The sequence below is a fragment of the Temnothorax americanus genome, unplaced genomic scaffold (assembly GCF_048541705.1).
Source record: "Temnothorax americanus isolate GAGA-0224 unplaced genomic scaffold, ASM4854170v1 Scaffold51, whole genome shotgun sequence".
NCBI lineage: Eukaryota > Metazoa > Arthropoda > Insecta > Hymenoptera > Formicidae > Temnothorax > Temnothorax americanus.
Genome location: NW_027509668.1, coordinates 888,866 through 911,965, shown reverse-complemented (window position 1 = coordinate 911,965; position 23,100 = coordinate 888,866). Strand labels below are relative to the sequence as shown.

Genomic DNA, 23,100 nt, shown 5'->3' with positions numbered 1-23,100 from the left:
ATCCCTAGCATAAGGAGAAGCCCTCGTGCAATGTATTTTGCATACGTATCGCAAAATTGATATTTGTTTCTTTGATGATTTATGTGTCTCGCTCGTACATACATTCGAAATATTGAATCGACTTGTTGAAATATTAAAAGACATATCTCGCGTATATATTTAATCGTCTGTTTGTTACGTTTTCAAAATTTTAACTCCGCATATAATGCAAAAATAACTGGCAGTTTATATATTCAGCAAACTTTCTTAACTTGTAATACATTACAACTCGAATACAAGAATATTGCGACAACAGCTGTGTAAATAATATATGACTGTTAAATTTCGTATATGTATTCCAAAAGCACAGCAAAAAGCGCGGTAAGAATCTTAAAGTGTTTCTCATGTCTCGAGAAATTTAAAGAGACGGACGGAGTACGTCGTGGAAAATAACAAAAGTTACACGGTATGTCGGGATTCGCCCAACGGCGGCCACATTCGTGCAAACTTAAACGTCGAAGAGCTTAGATTACGTATTCTTCCCGGCGCGGCGTATCGGCACCGCACCGCAATATGCGAGTAAGGGAAAAGAGATAAAGCGGAAGAGACGCGCTTGGACATTGCATCGCTGGTATAGGACCGGTTATCGCGGAAAAGCCCAGGAAAATCGGAGAGAGACAGGTAGAGATAGATAGAAAGAGGAAGGTAGAAAGGGAGAGGAGGGAGGGGGAAGGGAGGGAGGGCGGGAGAGGGAGAAAGATGGAGGAAGAGAGAGGGGGGAAAGAGAGAGAAAGAGAGAGAGAGAGACGCAATCTAGAAACTCTCGGGAACCAATCTTCTCTGATGAAAATACCTTGTCCTCTGTGAGGTTTGATACCGCACCCGCGGAGGCCAATATCGTTCGTTACTTTTTGGAATACCGCGAGTACGTTCGAATTGGACGGAGTCCTTGCGAGGCAGATTCCAGGGAAACATTTTGAGGGTACGTGCAGGCGAGCGTGGTTGGCAAAGCAGGAGTAAGGAGGTGGAAAATGGCGTGGCCTCTCAACGCGTGTCGCTTCCGCGATCAGTTCTCTCGACGAAAAATATCGATGCAGCTTAATTAGAGCTCGAAACCACGTGCGAGCACAATTGCACAAGGAAAAAACGCTTCAATGTTAAACTACCATCAAACGAGGTACAAAATGGGTATAAAAAAAGGGCTTTTGTACTCTTCTTACGTGGCGCGATGTGATTTGTAAGGAATTTTAACGTAAGAAAGATTCAATTAAAAATAACGTACATGGAGTTGAAACCTTGAGAGACGCGGTAGATTGCAAGTTCTCATGATGTTTTCGTAATGGAAAAATGGATCTCAATCTCGAGAAGAAATATGTCAATAAAAGCATTATCCATTTACTCTCGGATACCCTGTATTTGCGGGTCTTATATGGATATTCGACGCGGGGTGTTCCAAGTCGAACATTTCAGAAACACTACGCGCGCTCGGCTATTACTAGAAAGGGTTAGATCGCCTGAGGGATCAGCCGGAGAATTTCATGCTGGTCGTCGGGTCTTCTGGGAATCTGCACTGCGACGACTTACATTCTCACTATCCTTATCCCTTTCCATGTCGTTCGAATCTCTCTCTCTCTCTCTCTCTCTCTTTACCTCTCTCTTTCTCTCGCACCCTCTCGCCCTTTCACTATTCCGTTCCAGTCGATAGCAGCGGCGAAGAGAGGCGCCAAAGATGGATTCCGGTATCGGAAGGATCGGGAGTAGAATTTCCCAGGTTATATTCCTGCCGCGAGCTATACGGGATATCCCGAGATTCGAACGTACTTCGCTACCGACTGCTCCAACTGGGGCTTCCATGAAAGTTACACCTTCGTACGATGTGGACTTTATGCGCGACCCACACGACGTTATCGTTGCACCGCGTGTATCCACAGGTAAAGAAAGCGCAGCGTGATACCCGGCGATTATTCCAAATCGTGAGAGAAAGTAAGCAGAAGCAAAATCACCGCGCGGTAATGGTGATCGCGAACGTCTTCGTGGATGTCGGTCGCGCAGTTAGGGCTCGCTGTCTTCGTTATAGAATACATATGCAGAGAATGTTATACTTGTATAAGAATCGAGCGTCGTCGTGACCGAACTTGCGAGCTTCTGCTCGAAACGATGCGCTCAGATACGAATCGGGAAAACTTGGATCATGCGCGTCACGCGTCGGAAAAACCGTAGGCGTGCAGGAGGAAATCGTGACCGCGATTGGTTCGTGCATTTTTCAGTGATCGCGGCATTTGCTTGATCGGACGTTTATATGTCCCTTCGACGTCGGCGTCGGGTTCTGCGAAAGGCGGCACGCGGTGATAAAACGGTCGTACCCGAGTGAGTGTGTGCTCGAATAAGTGGCGCGCATAGAAAGTAACGCGGACTCCGGTCGCAAGTTTCGCGACTGCAGCGAGAGATCGATCGGTGCCGTGCCCTCGCGAAATAGCGATCTATAGTACACCTATACCCTTCATGTTCGATCTGATCGCCACGAATCGTTTCTTCACGGCGGCAACAGCAGCGGCAGCGGCAGCGGTGGCGCGGTGCGACGCGACGTGCGTGTTGAGCTTGATCGACTTCCCGAGCGAACGGTAACCGCTCGTTCTCTCTTTCCCCGGTTCTCGCTTTTCCAATGTCCGCGAGAGCGTACACTGCACCTTAAGGCTCCTCTTTAAAGTCGTGGTAACGTAGTTTGCTACGATCTTCCTTTGATTGAAAGGGGAGCGACGGTTTGCTTTTCGTGTAAATGTCGTTGCTGCGACTATTACTATTGCGCGCCGAATTATTTATTATGATCGATACGATGGCATACGTTATACCAGATATCATATTTAAAGTTATTATATTCCGTAATGTTATTTAAAGAGTTTATATTTATCTCTGTTATCTTATACCTAAATTTGAAATGAAACAAATATGCTCATGTGTCCGATTAAAAAAAACTTTCAATCGGATATATTTGTTTTTATCGTGCATATATTTAAAATTAAAAGTTTGACGAACGCACGGCATTTAAAAATATTGGGAGTCATACAGAGTGATGACAATTTAAAAATAAAAATGGAAAATAACGTCCTATAAAACTGATTGATTAAAGTAAATTTATAAAAAATTATAGATTTATAATTTACTCTTCCTCTGACTTTTTAAATTTAATAACGCATATCGCTTGTAGCAACGTTTATAAAAAAATTGTTAATCGCTATATTCAGAGTATGCGATGGATTAAATTCTTCTAGAGGTCGGTACTCAGACTCACCGATCACGGTCAAGTTATACCGGAAGCTGCGCGTCTGGCCCTTCCGGAAATCCACTCTACATCTGTAGGTTGCCGCGTCGTGTCGCTTTATATCGTCGATCACCAGAACCGCCGGGCTCGGAAAGGACGTTCGAAAAAAGGCGCGTGGACCGAAAACCCCAGAGTCTGACGAGTGTTGCGCTTTCGTCACTGGCTTCTCTCGCGCGTCAACTCTGTAACAAGAAAAAAATATGTTTTGAAAACTTTAAAACTTAATTCTAGAATATGCAAAATGTTCCATATACAAAACAAACGATTTTTCTCTTAGCAACGTCTCACATTAGGATTATTTTATTATATCTATACTTTAGATTTACATGTACGTTTACAACTTAACGACGTTATCTTTCTTATATATACTAGCGCGATCCTGTTCAATTTACAAAGTTTGTCTAATTTTCCTTCGTTTGTGTTCTATTCTTTAAGTCCAATATAGCGCCCGTGTACACTCGACGTTCTTTTTCTTTCGCGCGCGTGTAAGACAATTACCAGAGGTTTCGATAATTCAGGGCACGATCGGTGGTATTCCGATACATAGAAAACGATCGCACACGTTCCGACCAATAAAATTCCAACCTCACGCAAGGAGATTCTACCGAGCGACGGCAGACAATGGAGATCGCGCAGCGCGGAGTTGAAAGAGGCGCTGGAGAAAAAATATGCATTGCGATTCATTGACCGTCCCAGCGAACCGTGATAGTATATATCGAAGTATTACCCGCTTACGAGCCCAATATACGTATTTCAAATCGATGGTATAATTATCGTGCGCGGTGCAGAGAATGGAGCGCGGCGTGCAGGTAGCCGGCGATAACGCAATTAAATCGCAACCGTGTTATCCGATATTTTGAACGAACACCGCTCATTTCATCGATATCGCGTAGATACTAGACTAGCTGAAGAAAAAGGACCGATACGCGCGATTGAATTGAATCGAATCAAATCGAACGGCGTCGGCTGATTACAATGGATAATTGGAAAATATAATCACACCGCGCCGCTCGGGGTATAATCTACGGCATTTACGTTATATTACGGTTTAATACTCGTGCAAAATATATATATATATTATATATCTATATATATAGGCAAGCATTTTGCGAACGTGAGAGACGCCGCGACGCGACACGAGCGATTGATTAATAAGTTTCGATAGTCGATGTCTCTTTCTCTCTCGGCAAAACTTTTTAAATTGAACATAAAGACGATAAGAATAAGATTCGCGAAGGGAGTATAATGACAGCAACATAGTGCGCAAAATAAATTTGCGATATAATGGAAATCAAAGAAAGCAAATGAAAATGAGATGAAACTGCATGGGAGGGAATATAAAGAGAAATATTCGCAGTTGATTTTTGCCGTTTTGTATTCGCAATAATTCTGAAATGAGATTTTACGAGTGCGCGTTCAGCGATTCCCGTTTGACATTAACTGCAATTATATGCACGTGTAATATAGTAACTATATGTTAATGGGAACGTAAACGTTCCCGGTGGCGGAATATCGGATCTCGTTTGACGTATAAATATAATGTCAAAAGCTTCCTGCTGGTAAAATTACGTATTTTATTAACAAAAGTGGCGATATACGTTACGAACGTTGCGATCAGTGCGGAAGGAAAGTTATTATTATTATTAATTTCACACACACACACACATATACACAATTTAGCAGAGAATACTGCTATCCGTATCGTCGTAAAACTACTTTGTCCGAACGAACAACACATTCGGGGACGTCGTAATTATATTTAATAAAAGGACATTTCCTTGCGAATAATACGATCCTAAATGTGGGAGCGCACGAACCGAGTGCGTGTTTGTATCGTGTATAAGTTTAGAAAAATAGAGGGACGCGGGAGACGCGCGACGCGACGCGGCGCGACCGAGAAGTGGAGGCAATAGAATAAGAAGTGACGGAGACGAAAGCGGAAGAATGGAGGATACGCGGCCCAGAGATGCAATAAGGAAATGCGTATCTTTCGTCTTCCCTTTATGCGCAGGCGGGACCGTTCCCTTATCCTTCGGCAGGCGTTCTCGAGGAGCACTCTTCGGCGAAGACTCTCGCGATTCACGTCGACGCGGCGACCGACGTGGGCGCCGGGTAATACGGAATCGATGTCTGTTTTATGAAACGTTTTATCTTGCCGCGCAGCCGGCTTTCCAATATTTCGCTCGACTCTCGCCTGCCTCGTTCACGACCTTTCCCTTCAAACTCGCGTTCTCCACCCTCACTGTATTTCCTCTCGCTTCCCGTACGGTTGCGTTCCGCTTCGCGTATTATCTTCTCGGGAATGATACATATACTTTTTAAACCAGTGGTACTGAACTAGAGGTACATGTCCCCTCGAGACGTACAAGTCGTTGCAGTGGATTTTTAAAAAATTCAGAGCGCGGACGCGTCTCGATATCGACGTAATTTTCGATGTTTCGATCGAAGACAAAAAAATAAGTACTTTCCGCGTAGCGACAGCATTTTGATAATCCGAAAAACGTCAAAATGAAAAGAACCACTGCCTTAAAAATAGACGGCTAAAATAAACAGCCGCGCAGTAAGTACTGTGAGTACTGTGAGTACCGAGAGCTCGCGAACGATGTTCGATCTTCTTTTTTTTAAACGCTACGAGATTTTATTCGCGATGCGGTATCGAACGAAAAAAGAGAAGAAAGATCGTCCGTTTAAACTGGCTTTCTGCGGTCGCGCATACGTGGAAATGCGGTCGTTTCATATTTAGGTCGAATAATTTCGGGGTAGAGTTAAATTTATTTTCAATATTCCGCCCTAATCCCACGGTCTCGTGCACGACCTTTCTTTTTTCCTTCTCCCTCGCGCGTCCCCCATGCGCCACTCCGCTAACGATATACTTTCGTAAAAATGATAAATGCCTGGCGAGCAAAGGGTAAATAGCGACGAAACGAACGTACGGCTCGCCGCTTTTGCACAGCGTAGAAGATATATACAAGAAAATTATACGTCTAAATATTTATTGGCACATTACGTTTGCGACGTGTCTTTAACCCATCCTCCGGTGTCTTTACCACCCCCCTCCCCTCCAGCCCTCGTGACACGTGGGAGAGGAGCAGGAGGGGAGAAGGTAGCACAATAATTCTCGTCGCGTCTCGCGCGTTGTTTACCGTGGCGCGCCCACGGGATAAAGTCGTCGGGACGACCCTCTTTTACAGTTTTCTAGATTACATGAATTTCGAGAGCGGCTGAGTGCTTTTTAATATTTCTCTCCACTATTACCCGCGCACGTTCTCCTCGTATACGTACGCGATTCCTGCCCATCTACCCTTCTTCTTCCTTTGCACACGTTCTTCCTTCATTCTCTCTCTCCCTTCTCCTTCCTTTTCTCTTCCCCTCCTTCCACCTTCCACCTTCCAGCTTCCCTCACGTTCGCGGTCGGTCTTTTATAACGAAAATAACACGCCGGCCCTTGGGGCAAAGGGTAAATAGCAAGAGAATAAATGCATGGCACCCGTTTTACGGGTACGCGCAATAAAATTCTTTTTCTTCCTTAACTCTTTTTCCCCTATAGCTCTATGTTAATTCCCCGCGTTTCTACGAAAATCGTATTCACGGCCGGCGTATCGCGATCAACCGGTGAAATTATCTAAAATTGGCTCGGTGCTTTTATATTCGTCTTTATCAAATCGTTGAGGCCGTTACATTAACATAGTACGAAACAGCTGCAATATTCACGAGAACCTTGTTTATACGTTTGTACCTGGACGCGTGTATATTGCGCCGTTTTGATAAATCTGTCAAAGTAGTCTTACGTCTGACTTATTGTCAGCTTCCCGCAGAAAACGTGCGCGAACCATTTCGCCATCAAACTCCGTCCGTCATTCTGTCTCGACGTGCTTTTATCTATGCCGAAGTACTCCCCTAGAACCTTGAACTTTCCGTTGCAGATTTCCGCCCCGCGTTAATGCACCTTCGATTCGTTCCCGGCTCGTGTCGTTGTAAGCTCCCCGAAATGAGAGCGAACACCCGTGCCCGTGGTGTGATATAAATTTGTTTTGCAAAGTAAAAAGGTTTGCGCTGTCTTTTCGAGAAACGTTGATGTACGGTTCTTCGACGCTTCGAGGATAACGCACGATCGTAGAGATTATCGCGATGAAGAATGCCACGTATACCAAACGTCACATCAAAAATATCAACGACGATCAAATAAAATGCGAAAACGATTTACGTTGTTTTTTTTGTAATAGCAAATGTGGAAATCCATTTTAGCAGACTTAATTGCGTAAAAAAAAGTTTATAATACGGTATTTATATTTCGAGGATATCGCGCAAAAATTATTTTGCGTTTGTAGGAGACGTTTATCATTATTCTCGGGAATAAATATTTTAGTACGTTACGTTTATATAGCTATAAGGATATATTAAGCGTTCTACTATCGATAGCTGATTACTATGTATGTATTATTAATTATTACTATTTATCTCGCGACGAATGTCGCATTTATAATTACGTGGCGACGCTAATCAGATCACAAAACGCGACAAACGTAGATGCGCGATAATCCATTTGTCGAGATACGAAAACACGCAACGTACGATTGATCTGAGATATGAGAGCACATATGCGATAAAGGAACACGTATACGCGTACAGACGCATATACAGTATTCGGGGAATTTACCGTTACTTTCGAACGTTTTCGTCGATGTACTCGTTCGTAGAAGAAAGTCTTGTCTCGTATGGTATGCGACGCGCCGTTGTTTACGCCGGCTTCTCGGAAACATGACGTAGTAAGGGTGAGTAGGGCGTTCATCGCGATACTTACGGATGACGCGTGTTTTTCTAACGGTCGGATTAGAATATATTTTCGCTCTCGCTCTTTTTCCGTCGACGTTAATACACGTTCGTCGGTACGTCCGCGATTTACTCGTTCAACGTATATCACGGATGTATAAATGTTGGAGCAGGCGTCGGCGTTGTATATTTCCAAACATTTTTTATTTACGGTTTTATTAGCCACGCTAACTCGCGTCGCGCTGTCTCGCGGTATCGCGGGATAAACGAGCCACGTCCATTTCTGAATTTTTCGGTTATCAACAAAACCGTCACGGCTAGGAAACGGATCGATTTCGAGTCGTAACACTCGTACGTCAAAACGCCCCGTCATTCGAAGTTTATTCGCTGTCGCGCAGAAGAACGCCCCGCGAGTAATTAACAAATCGCATAGTTCGTGTAATTATGTTTATGTGTTTTCGCGTGTGAAACGTGTGGTACGGAAAAATCAGCAATAGAGAAACATGAGAGGAGGAGGAGGCTCGGGGAAATATCTGGCGACGGCGCGCGGCGGAGCAACTAAAGAGTAAGTATAATTTATTATTTACTTGTTACATATCATACGACTATACGTTGTAAAATTTATTATTTATCGAACATTAAAATATTAATATTTTTATTTTTTACACTTTGCGTAATACGACGCATATGAAATGTTTTTCATTATTTAAGAGACAATACTTTTTTCATTAAAATAATTAGTACGATATTTTTAAAACTTTCAACACGCGATACGCTTTTAAAATAAAATTTAACTAACGAGTTAAATTGCGGGCTTAAAATAAGTATTCGCAAAAAAATCAATCTCACAGATAGAATAACGAACTTGTGAGTTTTTTTATCGCACTCACAGAGATCGCGCGATACTATCAAAATCGTAGGTTTTATTATTGAAAGTTACCTCAGAGGGTGAAACCCTCACTCGAAGAATAAAACTGTCTCTCGAGCACGCTTTACTATCCAATAGTTCGAACAATCACTGATTGTCAGTCGCAAATTCAGACAAAAAATGTCTGTATCTCACGCCATTGTAACTCTTCTTATTTTTAAAAAGCGGTCTTTATACAAATAATATTATAGATAGGACACGTTGCGTTGATGATACGAACTCGACAAACATCGACAAGAATGACGTGTCTAATGTACAATAACCCATGTTCAATATAGATATATAGCTGTATGTATTTTTTGAAAGTGCGAACGGGTGCGAACGATGGTCGAAATAGTTTTAAGTTTTAATAGTTATAAAATTTAAAAAATTTTAAAAGATCAAAGATTTAGTTTCCATTTTTATTACATTAAAGTCATAAAAATGGAACTGAATATATTGTAAGTAAATAATAAAAAATTATAAAATTTACATCCACAACTTTAAACGCTCTTTTTTCAAAACATCATCTTTTAAAGCGGTAGACACACGATAATTCAAATCCGATTTGACTAATTTGAAATTTCAAAGCAATATTTTTAATATTTTGCATCAGCTCTCGCGAAGGCTCGATAAATTTTTTTTCGTTATAATAAAAAGAAAAAAAAATTTGGGGAAAAAATAATTTATCTAGCAATGCTTTCAAGAATTTAAATTTGTTCGCGCGGTATCTTTACGGTATATTAATAAAATACTACTGAAAAAGAAATATATGTATACTTAAAAATATATTTATTTATAATATTAATCCGATTTTCGTGCATTTTTTTAATAGTTACTTTATTTAGTAATGTTTTCAAGAATTTTTTAAATTTATTCGTGGTGCGGTATCTTTGCAACGTATTAGTAAAATTATATTTAAGAAATGTACAAAGAGTCACCATAATGTTTTTAAAAAAATCTATATACAAAACATTAAAATAAGAAAATATTCATTTATAATTTTATCCAATTCGCGCATTTAAAAAAACTGTCGTGTAAATGTAAATCATACATATAGTGAGACTTATTAACATACGGTGGAGAATATAACAGTTGATTTACGATTTACGTGTATGTACAGTCATGGAAATAAATGCATCTAAATATATCATTTATCGGTAATATACAGTATATTGCGTTTGCAACAGAAATCACACACGTCAAGACACATTCTTTCTTTGCGGTAAGAGCTAAATTGAATTAATATTGCGCAATGACGGCACTGTGTATCGAGTCGTGAACCTAGAAATCAATCTCGGTTTTATTTCTTCGACATGTTTGACGCAATCTCTCTTCGATACAGCCATTACGCGATCAATTGCGCAATAATGCCATTTAAAGACAACAGTTAATTGCGTGAGTTGGATGAGGCGAGGCGAGGCGAGGCGAGGCGAGGCGAGGCGAGGCGAGACAGAAAGAAGAAAAGCATTTTATCGCGGGTGATAATCATTTCGGTCGGTTCTTACATTTAGACGTTGGTTAGTTGAGCCGCCATATTCCATGTATTTTCACGTCACTGAGTCACCGTTACCTCTCGCCATTCGCCGCGTAGAACGACTCGTCGCGGTCCCCGCGCGAAGGGTAAATAACAACCGAATAAAATGTGTGTGTACGTACCGTCCGCCGTCCCGGGTTCTGCCACAGCCGCGAACAAACCGCAAAACGAAACCACGAAAAACACGAGCCACTCGAGCGACTTGACGCTACGTCGCGTCCGCGACCGGCGGCGACCGCGCGAATACCGCGAATGCGAATGGCCGCGGCCGCGATATACGCCGAATCCGAAGCCGTTAGCCGAAGCACTTAGAGCGCGCTTCTCGCGCTACTCCAGTTACCCCTCGTGCTACGCCGCGCGCGATTGGTCGAGCGCGCGTCACGTAACGTCACGTACGCGAATCGCGAAGGTATTCTCATGGCGTCGAGGCTCATGGCGGTGCGTGGTGCTTGTGTCTTGTGTCGCGTTTCGCGCGATGGTAATCGCCACGGTAATGCCGGTAATCGCGGTGAGATCGTCCAAGTGTTGCGCGCTCGAGTAAGACGCGTTGGGCAAGGATCGTCGTCAAGTAATACGCGCGCGCGGGCTCGCGCAAAGCGACGGACGTTCGGTAACGTCGTGACTCCGGCGCCGCTGCTCCGCTCCGGCACTCGGACGAAGGAATTCGTCGCGATCTTGAGATCCGAATTCTCGCTTCCTCGAGATCAGGGGCATCAGGGCCGATGTAGTCGGACTCCCGTTGTCGAGAGAACTTTAGAGCGACGTGTAGCGTGTAGCGCGGGTCGGGTGCCGATCGACTGGATGGTGATGGTGGATGGTTGAAGGCCGGGTTAAGGGGGAAGGGGGGGGGGAGCGACGAGATCGCTCGCGTTCAAGTTGGACGAGAAAAGCTCGGCTGGTAAGTATCGTGCGCGAAATCGCAGCGGCGCGCGGTACGTGACTCGGTGACGATTCAAACGTCGCGATAACGCGAGCGGGATCAGTGCTCCGAAAAAGTTGAACGGTTTAACGGTGTCGAAACGGTAGCGCTCGCGAGCGGTCCGCAGCCGACAAAAATAATTTCTTTACGAGGGGTAAGACATTTCCCTCTCCCTTCCCTCCTCCTTTTTCTGCGTAAATTATCGTGCATTAACGTTAATTGACTGCTGTCCTTATAGATGGAGTTGCAGAACGACGTGGTGGCTTCGTTCAACAGGAGGACAGGGAATTCTTCGCCTTGTATCCCGCGTGACGTAAGCTCCAGAAAGGTAAGTGCGAAAACTCGAGAAATTCTCCATTACTTTTAATAAGCACGATGGCGCGCTGTACTTCCCGCGCCTCCTTTCAGCGGTTTCAGCCGAGACACGGATCAACGGAGAATTATAAAAGTTCCGTTTCCAAATCTATATAAAAAATGTTTTAGGTATAAAAGAACAATTTAAATGTCTTTCTCACATTTTTCGTAATATTTGTTTCGATAAATATAAGTACTCCCATATCTCCTTCCTCATATTGTCCCATTTTATCTTCATATAATTTATAATTGATTAACTCATATATTTAATCTGTACGCGTGCAATCTGACTTCCATCTGCCGTGCGATAATTCAAATTGCAGGCAGCAATAACGAAATCGTTTTACGAACGGGTTAATGTTCTATTAACCCGTTCTATTTTCATTATTTCCATAATGATTTATCGCGCGCGAAGAGGGGAGTTTCGGTGAAAGGAGGGACGGAAATGCGAAACAAAATGACGCGGGTCAACCAACGTATACGGCGATCTTAGCAGTACGACGCGGTACGTAGTACTGTACGTCACGATCACGATAGCGTCAGCCGCAACTGCCCGAACCCGATATGTCTGATTACGCGTCGTTATTTCTACTAAAATCCGGCCGGCCGGGCGGCCGCGCCGGCGAGAGTCACGCCGAATCGAGGTGCGTGCGCGCTTACGCATGTACATTGTATATACGCGAAACCGGAAATATTCGGCAAAACCGAGGCCGAGGCCCGGTCGAGGCGCGACGACGAGAGGCATTTGCCAACGACGGCCGGCGCGGACGCGATAACACGAATAGCGGCGATTGTGAGGCACGCGAGTTTAGCGCGCGCCAACGTTCTCCCTCGTCACTCCCGAGTCCCGAGTGTCCCGACTGCGACTGCCCGGGGAAACGCGCCTCGTGCCTCGTGCCTCGTGCCTCCTGACGAACACGCGGTTACGCTGCAGACACATCGCGAGAGAACAATCCGCGGCGACTTCGACGAGGACGACGCGCCTCTGAATTTTAAATGTAACCACCGGAAATTACGTCCGCGTCTCGTATAATTTCTCGTTTTCGTTTTTATTTTATTTTATTTTATTTTATTTTATTATTTTATTTTATTTTTTTATATTTTGCACCGGCCAAATAAAGCTAAAAAACTTGATTACTCTATATTGCGAATATTACTTTTTGCGGACCGAGCACTTTCTGCCTCTCTCGCAAAGCGGCGACAGGCCACAGCGAAAACGCGTCTCTTTGACTTGAAATTGGTATAAATAACATCCCCATGCATAGTGAAATATGCGTATGCGTCGACGTCGCAAATATTGTTGTATCGAGATGAATGCGCGTAATGTTATTAATAGCCGGCATGTCGATAAGATAATACACGACCGTTTGTTTTTACAGCGCGTGGAAAGGCTAAGGATAATTAATTCGTCAAAATATTAAACTCAATTCTATAGGCTCTGTACAAACGCGCAACAAAATCTCTCTAGGGAGAAAGCACAGCGTGGTCAAGTTTGTTATGCAATAATCTGAGCTTACAAGCGGAAATTTTTATCACTTTCGTTAATTCCGTTTGCCTTCGTTATCTGCGAAGCCGTTTAGAGAATTATGAATAAAAATATTCAAACGGGAATATATTGGGTTATGAGAAGTGAAAAAGATTTAAATTATTGACGATCAATTTGAAAGTATCTGAATGGCAACGGTTTGACGACAGAGCGAAATTTCCGCGGAATTGCTACGCGTCGTATCATCGTGGAATTTATTTTCCGCTGACAGTACTAGCGAGAGGTTAACGATTGTAACCACTTTTGATGAATTTGAGCGATGGAAACAATATTACGAACGCGGAAAATGCACTTTGTTTGGTTATCGCGTTTTCCGGTGCGATTACCGCGCGATGAAATCATGAGGCTTTCGCCATAAATACTCGCGATAGGATTTGCCGGCGCGCTCGTTCCGACGTGCGAATTGTTTCCGCAATTCATTCCGGTAATAACGCGTTATTCGCGGCAAACGCGTGAAATGTATTTTCGACGTGCGAGATTCCATTCCGTACAATTAGTCGCTTGATTTTCTTCAGGGGCTTATCGGAGCCTGAAATCGAACCCGCTATCGTCAATATAGTCGACGTTTCCACGTTGCCACCTCTGCTCTCGCGAGTGAAAGATCGTCCCATCTTGGAGCAAACCCGGGCAAGGAAAAGTTCGTAAACTCGGTACGCGCCTTTCTACCCTCGACGAATCAAAGGAGACTCGAGAAGGACGAAGGACTGACGATACTCGAGAAATATGCGATCGCTCCGCGTCTTTTCCTTTGACACGCGCCTCGATAAGAGCCCGCGCGATAATTCCGCGGTCGAGAAATCTTCTCGGGAGATTGTTTCTCATATTACACACGTTCGCCGACTCGCTCGAAGGATATACCATTTTCGCTACTCGCTCTCGTTCCGTTTTCCCGGCGCACTTGCACGCGCGAGTGTGAAATTAAGCCTGTAGCGAGTACGCGAATTTGTCTTGCCGAAGCGATACTTGACGAAAACGTTTAATCGCGGCATTCGCTTGCATTCGCGTGACCATTCTATAATCGGGCGATTACCCAGGTTTTCCTTCAGCGGGACGCGGGACGAGTGCGTTATACGCTGGATTATACGAGTAGCGACGAAATAGTCGCGCTCGAAGGAAAGCGTTTGCGTTTCGTGCCTGTGTCGCATCGAGTCTGTAAATTCTTTTGGCTCTACGATTGTGCGTAATGCATAAACGCCGCGCCCCCCGTATAACGCATAACGTGGCCTCTAAGCGGTCTAAGCCCGTGTCTCGCTTGCTTTTCATCTCGCTTGAAATCCATCCGCAACAATCGTCGACTAGTGCGCGCAGTCTGTTCTCGACGACCGGACCTTTGAAAAGTTCCCCAGCAGTACTCTTTATGGCCCCGGTAATGCTTGTCCTTAGCGGCGAGGCCGGCCCCGATAATTTCGGCTCGATAACAAAATTCAATATTTCTGTGGCAATAGCCGTACAGGCGCACAGTGGCGATGGTAATGCGGCGCAATTCGCCCGCACAAGTCCCGTGTTAATATTTAGGGTTACTACTCGTGAGCGCGCCACGGTGAGTGCATCGCGCACTTTCGTGCAACCCCGTTGGCGTTTTTAGGTTTCGGCTGAAATTATCGAGCCTACGGAGAGAACGGTAGATCACTTTGAAGTTGAAGCGAGTCTAAATACGCGTGTCGATAGCATTAGTTCCACAATTCAGAAATCTTAATTGATAAAATTTTATTAGCTTCAGCGTGATGCTCTTCAAAGCGCTTTGCAATAGCGATGTTTATTACTTTGCAAAAAAAATAAAAAATAATAATAACGCGTGATATTTTACTCGAAAGTGGTATGCATTGCAAAAGTCAGACTTCTGTTAGAGACCCGAGCAATTAACAGCGACCTCGCGTTTGAATTCGACGACCTCGTCGAAAACTATGGGCGCGTTAATACATCACTTTTTTAACGGAGGCGTTTCCTGGCATGTCGTGGTGCTTTGTTTTCACAGCTAAACATTGTTATGCAGATAGGACCAGACGGCATTGTTGTGTGGCTGAATCTCCGTGCGTAACCACGGAGCCATTCTCATGATAATTTTTGGAGATTATTTTTCGTAATTTCTCACGGAATACGTTCAACATCCTCTTTTCTCCTCCGGTTCTCGGAATAGAGAGCGCGATCGCCAGCGGTATTTCCTTTAATTTTCTTCTCCCGCGCACTATCTCATCGCGCGTTTCAGCTAAATAAACCCGCCCACCTATATCGCGGAACATGTATACATTCCAGTAACCGAATGTTACTACGAGTTGAAGTTTACGACGCGCGTCGGGTACTATAATTACCTTTGTTTGCCAAGTTTTCTCCGACTATGGCGACGATCTTTGATCAACGTTAAGTAGTGAGCACACAGTAAATTGTTCCGAAAACATCTCTGATCTTTATCCCTCGTTTACCTGCCTCTCATCGCCTTCTCTCCTCCGCTTTCGTTTTATTCTAGCAACATCCTTTGAAAGTCTTGAAGCCTTGTCGTAGGTCTAAAGGACCGAAATTACATGCTAGGCAGGCAATATAACGGAAAGTCGTGTTAGTATATCAGGACCTATTTGCACGCGAGAGGAAGAAAAGGATAGCACAGGCCAATTCACTTAAATTGCGTTCCTCCAATCCGATCTGCGTTACAGCCGCGCTCGAATTTCACCTTCCGCGTCATTTCTTCGCGCTGAAGCTTTGCACGATCGCCATGAATACCCGGTCGGATTAAATTTGCTGTTGCTAAACGCGGGATGAAAGCGTAATTACATGCACGTCACAAAAACACGGCGTTACGTGGTGACACAGCGGCCATTGTAACGCCGTAATGCCGTAACGTCGTACTGCGCGACACTCATTATTCCAAATTGATGATTAATTATATGTGTAATTATAATAATAATAATAATAATAATGATAATGGCAATGGTAGTAATAACGAGGATGCGCCGAGCGATGCTAGAGGAGACGTTGTTTATAACGATTGTAAATTATCGTTCGCGAAGGCGTCGTTAGGCGGGGGGGGGGGGGGGGGAAAGGGAAAGAATGAATGCTGTGTTCGCGCGTAGCGATGACGCACCGCGCGAATGTGACAATCATACATATATATATGCACGGTACATATAAACGTCTTTGTACGCCTCGCCTTCTCATACGGATGTATCCGGTCGGTGAACGTCGAAGGCTGCGGTCCACTTGACGTTACAAATGCTTTGGAGCGTTCTTCTTCTCCTTCTTTCTTCATTGAAAGAAAAGAGAAGAGGAATGCTTCGGAGCATTTGTAGCGTCAAGTGGACCGCAGCCGAAGAGAGGTTACTCGAGAAATGACAATGTAACAAAAGTGCGTGTGTTTCCTCTCGAAATGGGAGTACGTATGTTAGCCATTGCGTCCAATAGTAGCACAACTAGAACATCTAAGCCGCGATAACTGGAATACTCCGTCCCATGCCATGTATGCGCATCCTCGACGAGCAGCGAAACACAATTACGTCCTATCGGCGTTCATTGAATTTCATCCTATTATAGCAAGGTGATTTATAGAATTACGGAGTGCACGGCGCACGACTGCATTTATGAGAGGAAGTCGCGTTGCCTCACACTTTACGTCAAAACGTGCGCACGTGACATTTTGTATAAACCTTGTGAAAATTTATTGCACAATGTAAATCCAGAAACGGCACGAAACACTGTAAGAATGGCAGGGAAAAAACTTATTGGGTCGTACAAAGAGGCACGCTCATCGCACGCATGTCACTACATTGTCGCGTGCGCCTCGGAACGAGATTTTTTTCGGTTTAAAAGATTAAAATGGGGGGGATTATCTCGCGCGCAATATAACGAAGACGACGGGTAGTCAAATGTCGTCACGCGCGACACACACGCGAGCGTGGACGTGGATTCGCGTGGATTCGCGTGCCTTTATTTACATGCAAATGTAAAAAATGGCAGCCGCACCGCCCGGCGCGGCGCGTTCTCGCGCGGAAAGAAAAGCGGAGGAACGGAAGAGAAATAGAGGAGAAAAGATTATTTGATCCAGTCGCGCGATAAAAACAGACAAGCGAAACGTAACGGGGAGACCGGTAACGGAAATCAATAATGCGAGTTGAACGGACGTTGGTAGGATTCGGTGTCGATTCGGCTCTAATTATCCGCATTGGTGAGTTGACGAAGAAACTGCGTCCAGAATGTAGGTTATAGCAAGCATTTATTTATCTCTTACGCGCGCGCGTCGGATGCAACGGGTTCGATAGTTCTTGGTTCTACGGATAAACGAGATCGCTATATTGTTGAAACATTCACGCGATTATATGAACGACAATGAAAAGTTCACAATCGGCGAACGTTCGTTTTACGCTATTAGTCAAATTGGCGCCCCAAGCCCATTCACGGTGGTGAATCACGTCGCTACGAACGGACGATGAATTAATTTCGCCGTGCGCGCGTATCGGAGTTGATTTTCAGCGGCGGAAACACGCCGTTTTGGAAGCGAATTTCGCCGCTGTCAATTCCGAAAGACAGTTTCTGCCCAATGTACATCGATGTGCTTCCCAATCTCTCTTCCCCGCTCCTGAAATCGAGTCTGCGCAACCGATAACAACTACTGTTGTATCGCGGTGCCTATGCTTGCACTTTGCCGATTGACGTTCCAACTTTCCCGATTGTCGACGAGATGATAAACCAATCCCCTCGTGGACCAATTGTGCGCCAGTTGGCCGGGGCAGACGGTTCAATATGATTCGATACGTTACAGGCGATTCCAATGATAACTCATAGTCCAATGCAGCGTGAGCGAAAGTTCAATTTCAGCGTCCTCGATCACCGGAGGTGACCTTATCGCGCGTTCTACAATACGCGGACATCTGCCAATGAGACGGCGAGATGAAATCCAAACGTAAATTTATCTTAAAAAGCTGCAGCTGAGGTACTTACTTTCTCGTGCATTTAAAGAAATTAAAGCGATCTAGCCTAAGTTACGATCTGTCATTTTTAAAGAAAGTTGCCACAACAATCTGTTTCTTCGTATCTGTAGAGAACTTGAAGCGTTATTAGATTATTGTATTATACAAGTTTATCGGTTAATTCGTAATTTGACATTCGTTCGAGTTTATTATAAACAAACGAACAAAGAGAAAGGACATGATCAGTCTCCCAATTTTCAACGTCGATTTTCTCGAGAATAATGTATGACGTGAAAAAAAATAATTTCGCATTATCGACTTATTTTTTTATGTAGCATCATTATATACTTATAGACTTTGGTTATATATCATCATTCGTAAATTACGCGCGGAATATTCCACATATAAACCTAGTCGGGTTGCAACCAATATACTTCATCTCCTGCTCCTCAGCCATATTTCTCCCTCTGTCTCCCCGCGTTCCATCTTCGTCATTCCTACTCTATCAGCTGACACTCACCGGCTACGATTTGGGGCTCTCCGTTGCCCTCTATGTTATCCTTTCTATCTCGATCTCCCGTCCGCGTTCTCATTCGGCTATCCCCCTCGCACTCTCTGATTTAGGTCGTAGCCGGCTAACTGATTGAGGGTGATTGACGCTCTGGCTGAATACCGGACAAGCCTAGAACCCATTATTTACTGCTCGGCCCTGTACAACGTTATAATTGCCGGCAGCTATTCCACCCTCGCTTTCTCCCCATTTTCTCCCGTCTCTCGTCGGTGCCATGAGCTGGTCAAGCGAACGAGTCGGCTTATCGACTCGCGCTCATTGGAGCCGATTTCGAAGCCCGATCCTTTGCCGCGATCATGGAAATGTACATACGTTTCGATGAAGCGTTTATCGCGCGAACTTAATGACAATAGTGATTACAGATAAAGGCACTCGCAAATTGGTGGTAACAATTGCCCCGTTTGCCATTTATCAAGCGAAAAACAAAGTTACGCTCCCGTCGAAATCAATTATCAATTCGAATCACGATACCACGTGCTACAACCGCGACAATACGAGACAAGTTTTTTCTATATAGCATATCGATACTTAAAAGTCTGTGGTAGCAGTGTAAAGTAGAGCGTAATTTAACGCAATCGCTTGCCTCTATACGCATTTGCTTGTCAAAAGATAAATTGGATTTCTGTGTCACACGATGAGATCTCGTTTCTTAGAATTAGAGAGAACCCGCGGTCAGATATTGGCCCCAGTGAAAGTGGCCTCGCGCAACAGACGTCACGTCCGGCATACAGTTTGTCCCAAGAAGCCACTTTCTTGGGACAATCCTGGGATCGATCCTGACGGGGTTAAGTAACCTGATGGTGGTCCTTGCAAGAAATATACTCGCGCCGTGGACTCGGGCACGAATCACGTTCATGGCTGGCCATCCCCCATCGCGGCTCCTGTCATCTTAATCCCTCGGATCCTTTTTACACGGCTTTCTCATTCGCATCTTCTGTGTACCCGAGCCCTTGTGGACTTTGGAACTCGAGACGCGTTGGGACCGCCTTCCCTCTTATCCACTTGAATTACGGCGAGGCACGTCTGCTCCTAGTAGGTCCTGCTGGGGACTGGACATCTCGTTTATGTTTCACGAGAAGGCAAAATTCGCCGAATGATCGGGCCGTAAAAAAAAATATAACAGACCGCAAGGCTAAACTTCATTTTTATTCATGCAAAAAAATCTCATTTTCTTTATCACGTTGTATCATATTTGAAAATAAAATATTAGCAAAAGGGCTTGGCATAAAAAGTATAGATAGTTCCTTGAGATAAACTTGATGAATTAATAATAATAATATGAGAATGACTGTGTATCTTGTTATTTGTTATTTTGATATCTGTCGAAAGAAAAATATAAAGAGAGAGTATTTAGTTTACGATAAGTTCTAAAAGTATTTTTGTCATAAAGTCTGTGGAAATAATTCAAATTTAAGAAAAAAATTTATATAATTGCAATAATCTTAAAATAAAATTATTTTTATAGATTTTGTGATAAAAATTCTAAATAGCTTTTTATTATCGCACAAGAATGAACGTAATAATCTTAATGGATTTATTTTAATTAATAACAATTGATTTTTTTAACGATAAAATGGAATCTCTGCGCGATTGATCGTAATTTGTAAATTCGCTCCCATGTGCAAGCGCTACTTGTTTTCGTTGAAAGGTTTCACGACAGATTTCCCGAAAGTTGCTCCACCTCCTAAACACATGAAGTTCGCCTCCAAATCGAGGGAGCGCGGAGCGGTTAGTTGATTTCGACGATGGTCGGACTTTTGCGATCAACGTGGGCTACTGAGAATATGTTCGTGTGACATCACGTACAACGAAGATGGCGTTGCAATCAGGTCAGCCCGATCAGTCAGTTGATAAAAGATTCGAAGGATAGGTTTTGTCACAATCAGATACCATGTTCACACGTAACTTGAGCCGGACTTAGCTGGGCGACCGTGTCGAGCACGTTTCTATGAAGACTACGAGTTCTTCCGATTGTATATGATTCATCAGGATTCCGCTGTAGAAAAAAAGCTTGAGCGCCTTCGATAATCATCGTGAAACCAAGTCCCTCGTCGTTTGAACGAGATTATCGTTATCACATCTGACATTGTCTTTGTAGACATGTTAAAAATTTCTTGCGGTATTTTTTCGCTTTCAGTTTAAATAATAATTTGTTTTCATCATTACCTTCTTAAGCTGTGAACTGATGGATGTTAACTTTGTTTCGAGTTACTTTTTCCCATTTCAACGAAGAAGTTTTTAAATCACTGTAGAAAATGACATCTTAATAACTAAATCTTGAGATTAAAGCATGAAACTACGAAATCAAGTGCGATATCTTGGATATTCAGAAGTAAATTTCTTTTAAAATAGGTATGTATCTCGTTTATAGCGCAGGAATGCTCCTTTTTGTTGAAAAAATAATTCTCTGATATTTTTTCAAAATGCGCGCTTTATGAATTTAAAACTCGTTAAAACACCGTTGATATAAAATATTGATTAAGCAGCTGCCTTTTTCCTCTTCATTTTACCATTTCTTCTCTTTTTTGTGCTTTCTTTCTTCGAGTCCTCGTCTCGTTAAGGTACGACCTGCGAGCTTAATAGAAGCTAACATCTCTCAAAGGATAGCTAGAAAGGATCGCTAATAGATGAGACACGGTTTACTATTATAATGAAATTGCTACGAGTAACCGTGGGTGTGGCCCATCATCGAATTACAAGATAATTGTTTGTAATTATTCAATACTAGCTGGTTACCCAGGCTTCGCCCCGGTAACGAAGAACGCCCCGGTAACGAAAAACTATACACTCTATAGCACTCGCCGGACAATTCTACCCTCTAGATCTGCGATATAGGAAATAAGTCAAGTATACACATCGAAGCTCAACTTCGTCAAGCTAACAATAAAATGATGGCACTTTAATCCACGTGTTCGTTAAACATTTCTCAAGTTCGAATCGAATTCTTGATCACGTAGCCGAGTATCGCAACATCTTACCGTTAATCTTATTGCCCCGTTACGCAAGTTTCGTAAATTTTGCTTATCTTGCCAGGTCTGGTACTGACTTGAAACTCGAATGTCGACTGCGAGAGATAGCACGGAATTGTTCGGTCCTTTAAGCGAGCTGCATGTGCACGGCGGCGGTTGGAAGTTGCTAGATGCTTCCGAAACGTCGGGGCCAAGGGATAGCCGCAGTTTCTGTTTTGATGCGTCAAGAAGAGCGGGCCAGAATTGTGCTTTAGGTTGCGCCAAAGTTGAATCTCCGCAATGCCCGTTGCTTCAAAGTACCGAGTACTATTATATGTAGACATGTAGAGATAGGGTCTCGATCGAAAATTACATTTTACACGGAAGCTACGCTCAACTGCAACATGCGCCGTTGCTTTCATATATTTTATATGAAAGACGCATTAAATTAGTATGCTTGAATAGCGTTATGTGATTATATATATATATATTTCTTTGAATTTTTCGAATTTTAAATGCGAACAAAATTGTACCATTTTTAAAGCAAATTTAGTTGACGTAAATCTTAGAAACGAGGACAAAGTGATTAGCAAGTAGCATTAAGCTTTATTAAAATCTAATGGCAATGCAACGCGGTTTGAAAAGTAAAACATTGTTATATAATCGATTCATACTGTTATCCTGATCTTTGATCGCAAAGTTCAGCATTAATCTGTAAATCTCTCTCTCTCTTTCTCTCTCTCTCCTCTCTCTCTCTCCTCCTCTCTCTCACAGATAATTTCTTCGCTCAAGAGCAATGTCGTCGGTATTCTAGCTTCGCTCACGAGACAAAGATACTCGACAAAAGATGCGAAGTAGAATTCCGCGTTAAGGAAGCAAAGGAGGAAAGTTTCCAAAGTTTCGAGCAGTTTCCAGTATTTGCTGCCATGTTTCAGCGTACTCGTTTCACGGACGCTTGTTCCTGTTTGCAGAGTTATAAATTGAGTGTGTTTAGCTAGATGGAGAATGATATTTTTCCGCAGCGTCGAACGTCTTGGTTTCCTCGCGGGGCGAGTGAGATTATACGCTTTCGAAAAAGATTGAGTCTTTGCGCGTATATATGTACATGCGTTTGCGTATTGCTATGATATCTCTGGCTTTGATTATAATGCTTCTCTCCGTTTGACTAACGTGCCGCAAAGTTAACGCGCGCGATTTCTACGAAGTGTAAAAAAGAAATTTTCTCTTTTTCCTATATTTTCGTTTTTGCACTATATTTATAATGGTTCGCATCGAGTTTGCAAGAAATGTTGAAATTTCGTTTCGATATTGCGCTGTGAATCAATATTGCGTCATAGCCGGATATAACAGCCGTA

General features: G+C 43.5%; 1 protein-coding gene across 3 annotated transcripts in view; it reads right to left on the bottom strand.

Moving 5' to 3' along the window:
- Nucleotides 1–23,100, bottom strand: part of LOC143904367 (kin of IRRE-like protein 1) — a 360,894-nt gene that overhangs the window by 82,742 nt on the left and 255,052 nt on the right. For all 3 annotated transcript variants that reach the window (XM_077418993.1, XM_077418992.1, XM_077418994.1), the window contains one exon: nucleotides 3,269–3,480. In XM_077418993.1, coding sequence (XP_077275119.1) covers nucleotides 3,269–3,480 — 212 coding nt within the window. The remainder of the gene's footprint in view (nucleotides 1–3,268; nucleotides 3,481–23,100) is intronic.